Genomic DNA, 11,754 nt, shown 5'->3' with positions numbered 1-11,754 from the left:
TAATTGGTAGTAGGCTAGTGTTTGTAGCGGCTTAATACAATTGTTCAATCTGGACTAGGTCCCGGGGTTTTTCTGCATTTGTGGTTTCCTCGTTAATAAAACTTCTGGCGTCTGTGTTATTTCTTTTTCCGCATTATGTTGTTTATCTTTATAATTGAAATATCACATATTGTGCATTGATCAATCATAGTAGATACATCCGACCTAGTTTGTTGGATACGACTTGATTGATTCTTGGACATTGGTCTTTGGTACCGTCCAAGTAATCTCTTTATGATTAGGTTCACGGATTTGATTCTGTAAACGTTCGAATCGCAAGAGGGAGATATATAACTCTAGATATTATTCCTTGATTGATTTTAACTCTCAGAGTTGTATTGAGTTTGTCCATACATATTGCCTAAGAAAACGTTGGTGGTGTATTTTGGTACCCCCGCGTTTTCAAACTGGTATGCATATTATCATGTATCTTGATTAACAATAGTTCTATATCTCTCTAACAATCAATTCAAAACATTCCCGAATAACATCAACGACACACATCATTGTTCCAAGCTACCTTCTAATGATTAAATCTTGAATCATAATTAGGTTATAAACAATAAATTTTTATAAACCAAATTCATCAAGTATGAACAAATGTTCTTAAGCTTAATGTCATATTTAGAGAAGATATTCAAAATAAACTTAACTCGAAATTTCTATTATGCATGTACTGTCTAATTTAATCATGCGACAATGTCTCAAAGATAGAATTGATGAAAGCTTGAGATATAGGTGGTTCAGTCTTCACTTACCATTTGATGTTGAAGTTCTCCAAATCTCCTGTTGATCTTAGCCTTCAAACGGTAGAACGCAATGACATTTGAATATCAAGTACACACTTCTATCCTAATCCGAGACTGACTAAATGTAGACTAGAAATCAAGATATAGTTTTGACAACTAAATTTTAAAACAGGCTTAAGACAGCAACACTTGTGAGTTCGACCAAGCAATGATCTATCATGTTCGACTGACTTAGGTTTAACGTAGAAGATGAGCATGACATATATTGAAAATAACAGTAGTAGTTATCATGTTCGGTTGTCCCTTTAAATTAAGAGTCGAACCTAGTGATATCTTTGGTAATCTTATTAATCTTCATTAAACCGTTATCCATTACAAAATAAAATGAACACCACAGGTTATTAAAAAATTAAAAAATACCCCACATACGGGTTATTAGAATCCCATGTGGTATTTGAGGAAGTCCTTAAGGATGTGGTATTGAATGCCATATTCAGAATGCTTTTCCTTACATCGTCGTCATTCCGCTCGAGATCGATCTTCCTATGTCGATATCGCCCATGATAGCCTACTAAATTTTAGCAATGGTTTCACTCCTTATGTGGATATCGTCTTATAATTTGAACTAAAGCAATAAAATCTTGAACTTGTTTTTTTATATCAAGCAATCGACAAAACAACGCGACACGATCTCCGTTGTGAAGGTTTACGGTGTCGGAGCAGAAGCTTTCATGAATTTTACCCCAATAATTATGAAGCATTATTTCATTTTGGCGAAGTTCTTCACCTTTTTTTTTTGGATATTATGCTACATAATTTATGCATAGTGACATATCTTCATCTAGAATAAAGTTTGTAGCATGACTACCATTTTTCAAAAGGTGTGAATGAAAAATGGAAAGTGGGTATATATATATATATATAACCTACATGAGCAATTTTTTTTTTTCGAACAGATATCTAAAGAGGCTCATGCCTTTGAGCTATTTTAACAATCGACTCTAATTGGTTGCAGAAACTTTGTTGCTCGGCCGCTGATGTCGGCTGTCTGCAAGTAACTTTCCTCTTCATTTTCCTCAACAACTCCTTATCTGAAGACACCTAATTTCAAAAATTAAAAAAAATTATATACTTTCATATTTTATAAAACTTGTAAAATAATAAATAAGGACATCACTTACCATGGTCGTCATTGTCTCGGATACATTATGGTTCATGTTGTCAGACTTCTTCTTCGCCGCAACTTCCTTTGCTTTTGCCTTTGCAATTTTAGCTTGGACACAAGCTTCACTTTCTCTATTAATAACTAGGAGATGAGAATTTTATTATACCAATCCATGTACTCTTCTACAACTTCACGAGGATCTTGACGCAAACTTTCTAATTCCAACTCAACTTGTTGTCTTCCAAGTTTTCAAATAAACAAGTGTCGGCTCGATGTCATATTTGGGCTTCCATGAACCAGCGAAGTTCTTTGTTCCTTTACTACCCTTTGGTAACAACTTGAACTTTTTGTTATCGTCCAGTGGTACTGTTTGGATACATCCGAATTGACGGAGTACTCTACGAGGATCGATAATTAAAACCCTCATGGATAAAACAACGGTATGTAGTACATCCCCAATGGCATATCTTCATCTTGAACAATTTCATTTTCTTCTTATTCTTTGTTATACGGTTCAAATTCAACGTCTTTCCCATCCAAAGAGTCTGATTTTTTTTTCTGAAACTGATCAAACAATTGAGGCTTATGCCTCTTATTATGGTCTTTGAACTCATATTTCACTGAAGTAGGAAATGTATCTACCCAGTTCGCAACCCATTTGCCCAATTCCAACCTCGATAAGTGATCATATACCCATACCTATATTAGAAAACATAAGAAAGTCATAAATTATTGCAGGGAGGATGAGTACAGACATAAGTTCATCGTATAACTGAATGTCAGATTCAGCTCATAAATGAATTAATATCATGGGACGAACCTGGCATTTTCAAGACAAATACTGAATTCATATCGGATTCGTCTCATAAATGAATTAATATCATGGTCCGAACCTGACATTTTCAAAAAAATTGTAGAGTTCATGTCAGGTTCGGATCATAAATGAATAACTATTATCGGCCGAACCTAAAAAATTCCAGGAAAAACAAGTGAAGTTAGTCAGTTTGGATGATCACTTAGATACATATTTGAGCCGAACATTTAACTGTTGATGCACTAAAACTTGAGAACATATGCAAAGTTGGGGTTTAAATAAAATTAATCAACAACAATTAGATGGGTTTATCGAGAAGCACCTGAAGGAGACTGAAATTTCCTCCAATTTTTTTAGGGTTTATCCTAGAGGTTGTCGCAAGTGAATCGAGTAGGAAAGAAACACAATCGGTTCACGAAGCGTACTCACGAAAATTTAGTAGATATTTTAAGAATTATAGATATTGAGCAGTCACCTTGTTGTAAGTATGGCCGGGAAAGATAATTTGGCTGAGAGTGTACAACAAATAAGCATCAACGATCTGGTTTACTTTGGCGCGTCCATCACCAATTTCCCATCAGCTACTTTCTCCTTATTTTTCTCGAACGTAGCTTTGAAATTCTTTATTTTGAACGATTTCAACATCTTTGGTATGTTCTAAGTTTATGCCCATGTACGCTTTCCACCTTTTTAGTAGCGCAACAAAACTCGGTAGTCTCGTGATCCCAACCAAGAACTTCTTCGGCCAACTTATAAAGTTGCTCCCAACTCATATCACAATATTCAACATCTACACTTTCGCCAAGCACTCCAAGACTTGTAATCCTTTGAACGTCATCAGGTGTGATTGTCATCTCGCCAAACGGGAGATGAAATGTGTAAGCTTCGGGCAGAATCTCTCAGCAAAGGCAAAGGCGGTTATTTACTCGCACTCCTTCTGTTCATACTTAATTGCTTTACATAAACCAGAATCTTATACTATAGCATGATCCTCATCTACCTCTGTGAAATCCAAAGTTGCAGCCTTTTGGTGTCTCAAATTTCTTGTTGCACCCTATGATCCGAAGTCTCATAGATTCTTTTTGCAAACAACTCCTTGTAACTGGTTGTTCCTTTGGGGAGATAATATGTTATCATCAACCGGAATATGAAACTTTGTCTTCCGTGGTACAACAAGTTTCCTCTCTTTTACTTGTTTTTGTGGTTCTGGGTGTGGTGGTTCTTCTTGTTCATCATCTTCATCTAATTCATCTAGATTCATCTCCTTGAACGACTTTTTTTTCATGGTGTGGTCGTTGTCGGTCATCTTCTTCTTCATCTCCATTTAGATTGCCTTGTATTTCTCCTTCGCTTTCACTAGTGGCTGAAATTTAGCAATATAACAAAATCGGTTGAACATCAGTTTTCCCAAATCAGAAAATTCGGCGGAAGACTATCTATCAGATAATCGACCGAATTTACCGATCTTCTACACAATTAACTGAGTTCGGCTGAAAATTTGACGTTTCTACATCAGCCGAAGTGTTCATCTGAAACACAAAATAATGAGTACGATGGTGGGTTGGTCTGATACTATTTGGGACTTTTTGAGCCAAACCACACTCTGAAAACCCTAATTTTATCCATGGATACCTATTCTATCGATCAGACAAAATTAAAACAAGATGGATTTATCGAAAATACCTTCTAATATACATTTTCGAGCAATCAGGATTTGGATTTCACTCTCCAACGTTGCTCACTTCGATTTGTGATTTCCTTGCTTGATTAAAATTGGATTCCAACATGCGAATTTGGAAGTAAATATTTGTGATTTCCTTGCTTGATTAAAATTGGATTCCAACATGCGAATTTGGAAGTAAATTTATAGTACAACCCTTCGATTTGTTATTTCCTTGCTTGATTAAAATTGAATTCAGTAAAATTGTATAGTTGTGTTTTGAATCGACGATCAATGATTTATCATATTATGATTAGTCAATTATATAAGGGTAGCATGGTCATTTACATACAGCGGAACACCTAGGCAAATAATTGTGCATGCCTCGAAACAGCTTTCATTTTTTATTTACATGTGGACGGGCCATGTGGAAGAAGTGTGGGCAAGATGGGTAACCTTCTTTCACAGCCCCAATCATAGTAGGACTAACTTGGTTAGTTAGCCATGGCCGTGGCTGTGGATGTGCATACAACACTCAAAGCCCCTCCACCACCCCCTCTAAGTTCAACGTGGTTTTGTTTCACCTCCTTCAATCCAACATGAGAAACAGATACGGACGCTTTCAATAATGGTGCTTCATTTTCACTAGTGGTGACTCCTTGTATATCTTCCTCATCTTGGATGCTATCGTAGTCTTTTGGGATTATCCCCCACTCTTCTTTCAAAGAAGTTACTACTACCTTAGGCAGGCCACCCCCTCTTTTAATATCTTCTTGGAGGTGGAGTTTCTTCTCAATTTCAAAAGCAGTTGGCAGGATCACATAATCATTCAGGGGATTGTAGAAGGGGTCAAGATCTCCTGCCTTGAGCCAGTGCTTCAGTATACGAAATACATGCCGATCACAAATAATCCCCCTGTGTTCACCAGGAACTCCAACCCTTGCCTCGGCATTAAGGCCATCAGCCTGCGATGCATAGAAAAGAATATCGTCAAACAAAGATCCAAGAAGTTAACAAAACCCGACGGTGCTCTCAATCTTGCAGTTGCAGCTTGCAAGCATTAGAGCAAATACAAGCTAGATAGCTAGAACAGAGCATGGTAAATATATGGATGGATGCAGCTTTTTTGCCTCTCCAAATATTTGCAAGGAAAACAAACAAGGGAAAACAAAATAAAGAAATAAGAGTTCCAATTTGCATTCAGTAGATTTATGCTCGTTTTATTCTCTCCTAAGTTCATCATTCAGTAGAGACATTCCTCTCTCTGGAAAAGAACATTTGTACTCTATTGGATATTTGCTTCCCACATATAATGACAGTGGCTCCCATTCTACTACTTGAGACGAGCACCAGAGTCCTGACCCCAGAGAATGCAGCCTAGATTCAGTGACACATCGAGCTAATAATTTCAGAATGAATCCACCACTGTATGTACCCAAAAATGATGGCAACTGTCAGGCTATGATCTCAAGTCTAATTAAGTGAATTCCAGGACCTTATCTCTTCCTTCCAAACTTAAAGCACAAACAACAAAAACATTATCTTATTTGGGTTACGGCTAAGAAAAGAAATTCCACTCTTGCTGACTTCGTCAAAAGGCAAGTCCTCCAGTGCTCCAATTGATCAATCCTACCAATTACTTCCACCTATCTAAGATCATTATTCTTAATTCTTAATTTAAAGTGATAGGTTATGAAGATATGGCATACCTTCGCAGATTCCACAGGAACTGTTCCATCACCATCAACACATACGTACTTACCCTGGACATAACAAAGGCACAATTAGTATAGTTGTGATTGAAAACCGAGTATATTACATTTAAAGCAAATCAGACCAAATGTCCTACAAGATGAAATAAGAATTTGCAAGCTTTAAATAGATTAGTTTGATTTTCACATGTCAATACACACTTCTGAGGCAACAAGTTCTACAATTAAAACCAAGAAAGCATATAACGTACTAAATACATTAACATCATGGACGACTTGTCAGACAGTAAAAGATAAGGTTACCTTTAATGGTAGGATCTGATGAAGATCCGTAATGGGTGTTTGCTCGCTCCCATAGCTGCAGAACAGAAAATCAGCATCAGAAACAGGCGTGCCTCATATCTTGTATCCTAGTACTCCTCTATTACATTTCAAAAAAAAAAAAAAAAAAATTGAATTCTAGGGCTGTGTATGCCAGCTTGAATTATTGTACAAGGATTAGTATCAACTTATACCAAATAAAGAATATATCAAACACAAATAGTGAGAAATTGATTACCAAACACTATGAGGAGTATCATTACTGGTCCCATATATGTTGTAGAATTTACATTGAATAGGAACCTTCGCAGATGACAAGACCTTCTGAGTTTCATTAGCCCATTTTAGGATGTCTAAGTTGAACGGCACTGTGACATCCACACCATTATAATTAACCTGGAAAGATAAGTATTAACTATCAACAATAATTCCCATATAAGGTCCAAAAAATGTGTATTCATTAAAACAAAAATATAGCAGACGATATGACGACTTCCAACCACCATCATTTATAATTGAGGTCAAGTTGCCAGTGACTGAGCGACTGAAGCATCATAATCCTCGCACATAAGAATAGGCCAATAAGGTTTGTTTTTAATAGCTTACCGTGTTACTCGAAAGAGCTTCCTTCATTATAGATATGGCTTCTGCTGGTTTATATGACTCCAGCATAACTTTCGGACTGCCATTGCTATCATGCTTCTCTTTCCATATCTCCAGAAGAGGATGGCATTGCCAATCAAAATTTGGGCAAGCCATCAATTCATATATAGCTGGGCATTCGATCAACTGAAAGGAAGATGTGGATTATATAAAGCATATTATCAGTGTTTAGGGAAAAAGAAGGACGAACACGCAATTAGACAGATTGCATGATTAGCTATGATGCTCATAACAAAATAACAAACCAAAAAAAAGAGTAAAATAATTTGTATACATAAGCGAGTTTACAGACCATCCAAAGTTGTTAAACGACATGCAAAAGGCGCTTTAGGTAGACAGTTGAAATGAGTTCAAATATTTTGATTTTGATTCATCTAAAAAAAAAAGTCTAGAGCAACAGCGAACAATTGAACTATCTGCTATTCTCTCAATTTTGCCTCAGAAGTTAAAATGATTCTTACTTGTCCAGGTCCGACTAACCTAAGTTCAAATCAGAAGACTTGACTATAAAACATAAGTTAGAATTTAGATTAAAAAAAACTAAGTGAACCCATATTCACTGGTAACACAATCAATACCAGAAATCTGACTAAGAAAGCTCAGAAGTGAAAATAACGGAGGAAGCACAAGGGCTTTAACAGAACAAAAGAATTGCCAAAATCAAGTGTATCCACAGCGAAAATAACAATCAGAAAGTCAGCGCCAGATTCTCAGTAGATATGATTGGCCAGCAAATTATGCATCTATATTCTATCATCATAAAATTGCACTCACACATAAAAAAAAAAAAAAAAAAAGAAGAAGAAAGTGGATGATACTCAATTAATATAGCAAGCACTAAATACTTAGGAAAGTATACCAGTTGCTGCATGCTCCATTTTGATATAAAAAAATTCTGTTCCCATCCCTCGACAAAGGACATTCCATTCAGTAGGCTGGTTGTAATATATCCAGGTGCACCTGTTGGTTCATGCATAACAAATCATACACAACATCTTACATTATTCTTCAATAAATATGATTTCAATTGAAACAATAGGAAGTTAAATCAGATCAGTAGTTTGAGACAATAGTCAAAGCACAACTAAGAGCATTTTTATAAAAGCGACATACAAACTAGCCTGTACCCATTACTAAAAGAACTCTGAAAAGAGATGGGTCTTGATAACTAGCATTCCTGCTAATAAGAAAACGAGGTATCTACAAAAAAAGATTAGTTTAAAGTTGAACATATTAACTAGTGGTGGTATGTTTTTTTTATTTGTTTTGCCAGTCCGGGTGGCTCAATAAAGATCCAACTTCAATTAGCGACATGCTGGGCATACTGCTCTTTGCCAATGTGAAAAACTAACATACCACACAGTAAACTATTACTTACCACGAAATGGTGCAGCAATTGCTATCCAGTTCTTCACGTATTTCTCAAATATCTACATTAAACAAACGAATAAAAAAAACATCTTAATAATGGATATAAAAAGTTGTGTCAATATCTATGTTAGGTATAAACATGACACTTTTTCATGTAAAGTCATTATTACTTAAATCTCTGACTGGAAAATGCAAATCCAGATATTTTCTAAGTTACCAAGAACAACAACATGCCTCATCCAGGTACTGGGTGGTTGTAATGTGGATCTACTACACCCTTCAAATACTTCCTGCTCCAAGAAGCAAGATCTTGGAATAATAAAAATTGTTTGAAGAGAAGAGTCAAGAAGGAAAATTACATCACTGTGCAGGCTCATGAAACATTTCACCAAAAGACCTCCCATAGAGTGACTTATTATAGTTATCTTCTTCCCTCCAGAAGCACTGTACACTGACTCTAATCTAGCAGCAAAGCGATCCATTGTTGCCTGAAGTCTGAGGCAGTATAGAAAAATGTAAGCAAATCAGCTCAATGACTTGGAGAGAAATTGAAGAGACTTCTGGAAGGATGACAGACACCATGAACAACCTTTGGATCATCTCAATGTGAGACCCCAATGATATACAGTCCAAAATGCAGAACTTCTGGTATTATTTTCATACAAAAAATAAAGCATACCTATCATCTAAGGTGTTAGGGTGTTATGTATTCACCTCAACAGTGAGTAAAGCATACCTATTACTTTGACGAAAATCATAGCCAAACCCAAACAGTGTCTTTCCTTCTTCAAAACCCCACTTGAGCATTTCCACAATCATTGCATGGAAATAACAAACGAAATCACGTCCAACAATCTGCAAGAAAGACATACATGAGGCGAACTTCCATCAAAAGGAAAGACATGTACAAAAAACAAATGATAATTTCCATGGAGTACTTTGTAGCAGCAAAACGGAAATTACCCATCCTATAATCTTTTAACTTTTCGGTAAAACATAATGCAGTTAGGAACCAATTAATAATCATACGCTTATACAGCATATCATTAATCACAAAGTGCTCAGTAATATTCTTGAACAAGACAAAACATATCAATTCTCAAACAGGGGACTGGACATTCCACCTTAAGTGACATTTCTACAGAGTAGCAAAAAAAAGTAATTTTAGCACTTGGGGACAGTAAGAACTATTTCAACTCAAGCTAATAGCAATTAACATGATTTATTCCAGTACACAATTTTCAGAACATTTAGGAGAACATTTAGGACAATCTAGGCTCTAGTCTAGCCAGTGGGAATCAAGTCTCCAGTCTTCTTTTGTATATTTTAGCTTTTTTACTTGTTACGCTTAGCTCTTTACCCATTAACTAATAAGATAATCGACTGACTTGACTCCTATAGAAGGAATGTAAATCCAGTTTTTTTTTTTTTTAAGGAGCACATACATGATTGCCAAGTCTGTACTCAGCAACTAAAGGAAAATGAGGATAGGTGATTACCAAGTCAGGATCCAAGCAATCAATCGCATACAGCCCATATCGATCTTCTGGCACAACAATTTTCGAATTGCGATCCAACGACAGTGTTTCACCTGCTCATATAAATTCCTTATCAAATTTGCATGTTAAATTAAAATCCGGAAATCAAAAACGAAAGTAGACAAGTAATTATTACCCGTAGTAGGATTAAACATCGACCAAAGCTTGTTCCTAAATTCCCGATCAGCACCTAGAAATCGTACCCAAATACGTTCTTGAGCACCATTCTCATCAACAGAATTAAGTATAGAACCAGCAATACCAGGTACTAGCAATACAGGATCGAGATTAGGGTTAACATTAGGTTTCTTGTCTTTGATTAGCTTCAACCATATCTCTAATGAACGAATCAATTCATCCAATAAAACAGTCATCTCTTTCTCAAAAACACTTTCGAATTTTTAATGAACAGAAATTCAATTTAACGGGGGAATAATCAAAAATTTAATCGAGAAATCTTTGAAGTTTAGGGGTTTTGAGTGAAAGGGGAAGAAGAGAAGGAGAGGCTTGAGGGTTTGAAGTCGAAGAAGATGCACGTTTTCTGTTTCTCTTCGTCTTCTTGCTTACCCAAATAAGTCAAAGGGCAATGAATTTAACTCCAAGATAAGATAAACCCAAAGATTTTCTGACACCTTTTTTTTTGATGACCTACTCTTAAAGTGGGTTATTTTTACATACTCGTGTTTACTATATTAAAGACACGTGCAGTACAGCCTAGTAAAACCGAAACTCAATCTAAATCCGGTAATTTCGCGATGGGAAAATTAGGCTAAGGTCCAACTCATGGATAACCCATAATATGAGGCCCTTAATTAAAAGAAATTTAAATTTAGGTCCCGAGTTGTTAAAGGACATTCATACCCTTTTATATATTGTCAAGTCCATAATTGAATAAAATTTAAATTTACGCCCAAAATTATTTAATCTAGGCCCAAAATTATTAAAATAAAGTGTGAATGTGTAAACAGAAGTTACACATGCATACGTCATGTGTATCCAGAAATTACACATCCTTATGTCATGTGTAATGAAAAGTTAAGCATCAAAAAATAGACATCAAAAAGAACGCATACAAAAAATACATGTATCACTTTAATATTCATTTACAATAATTTCTTAGCATGTGTAACTAGAAGTTACACACGCATCTGTCTAGTGTAATTGAGAGTTACATATGCATCTATCTAGTATAACTGAGAGTTACACATGCGTCTGATTTGTGCTTTTATGAAGTTTAAATCTTTGCCTTTCCTTCTTGTCTTCCTCCCTCCAAAATGCTTGCATATCTGCAATGAAATAAACATCCATGGATTAGGTTGGATGAACAAAAAGCAAAAAAAAATAAAAAAATTATAGAACAATTGTAAGGCAAAATTCTAGAACAAAGATCACAGAAAATACACATGATAACCTATCTTAGCATGTGTAACTGGGAGTTACACATGCATCCGTCATGCGTAATCATCAGCTACACATCCATATAGATGTGTACGCAGAAGTTACACATACAATATGCATATGTAATGAGCAGTTACACATCCATGTCTTTTTCAGCACCAGAAACAACCACTACTCCTGGTTCTGGTTCTACTTCTACTTCTTCTTCCTTTTTTACCGCAGTTTCATTAGAGTTCACACTGAATCTAGCAAAATCATTAACATCTTCCTAATGTAATTGGTAGTTACACATGCACTTTCCTAGTGTATCTAAGAGTTACATAT

At 35.7% G+C, this 11,754-nt stretch overlaps 1 protein-coding gene across 1 annotated transcript; it reads right to left on the bottom strand.

The window, feature by feature from the left end:
- Positions 1-4,699: 4,699 nt before the first annotated feature.
- LOC113280377 (lecithin-cholesterol acyltransferase-like 4) lies at positions 4,700-10,599 on the bottom strand. Its single transcript, XM_026529011.1, has 11 exons — positions 10,169-10,599; positions 9,994-10,085; positions 9,231-9,349; positions 8,854-8,989; positions 8,502-8,553; positions 7,983-8,083; positions 7,067-7,249; positions 6,699-6,856; positions 6,443-6,497; positions 6,137-6,190; positions 4,700-5,392 (listed from the first exon to the last, which is right to left on the bottom strand). Exons 1-11 carry the CDS (start codon positions 10,404-10,406, stop codon positions 4,922-4,924), a joined length of 1,659 nt encoding a protein of 552 aa, XP_026384796.1. The 5' UTR covers positions 10,407-10,599; the 3' UTR covers positions 4,700-4,921.
- Positions 10,600-11,754: the final 1,155 nt, after the last annotated feature.

This window comes from Papaver somniferum, chromosome 1 (genome assembly GCF_003573695.1).
Source record: "Papaver somniferum cultivar HN1 chromosome 1, ASM357369v1, whole genome shotgun sequence".
In the NCBI taxonomy this organism is placed as follows: domain Eukaryota; kingdom Viridiplantae; phylum Streptophyta; class Magnoliopsida; order Ranunculales; family Papaveraceae; genus Papaver; species Papaver somniferum.
This window is presented reverse-complemented; position numbering and strand designations above follow the sequence as displayed.

Excerpts from the sequence above, each read along its gene's own strand:
- LOC113280377 (XM_026529011.1), bottom strand. The coding sequence starts at position 10,406 with ATGACTGTTTTATTGGATGAATTGATTCGTTCATTAGAGATATGGTTG. Across the intron at positions 9,350-9,993 it reads ATTGCTTGGATCCTGACTTG|ATTGTTGGACGTGATTTCGT; the intron begins GTAATCACCTAT and ends TCTTTCTTGCAG. Across the intron at positions 6,191-6,442 it reads ATCAGATCCTACCATTAAAG|GGTAAGTACGTATGTGTTGA; the intron begins GTAACCTTATCT and ends TGTTATGTCCAG.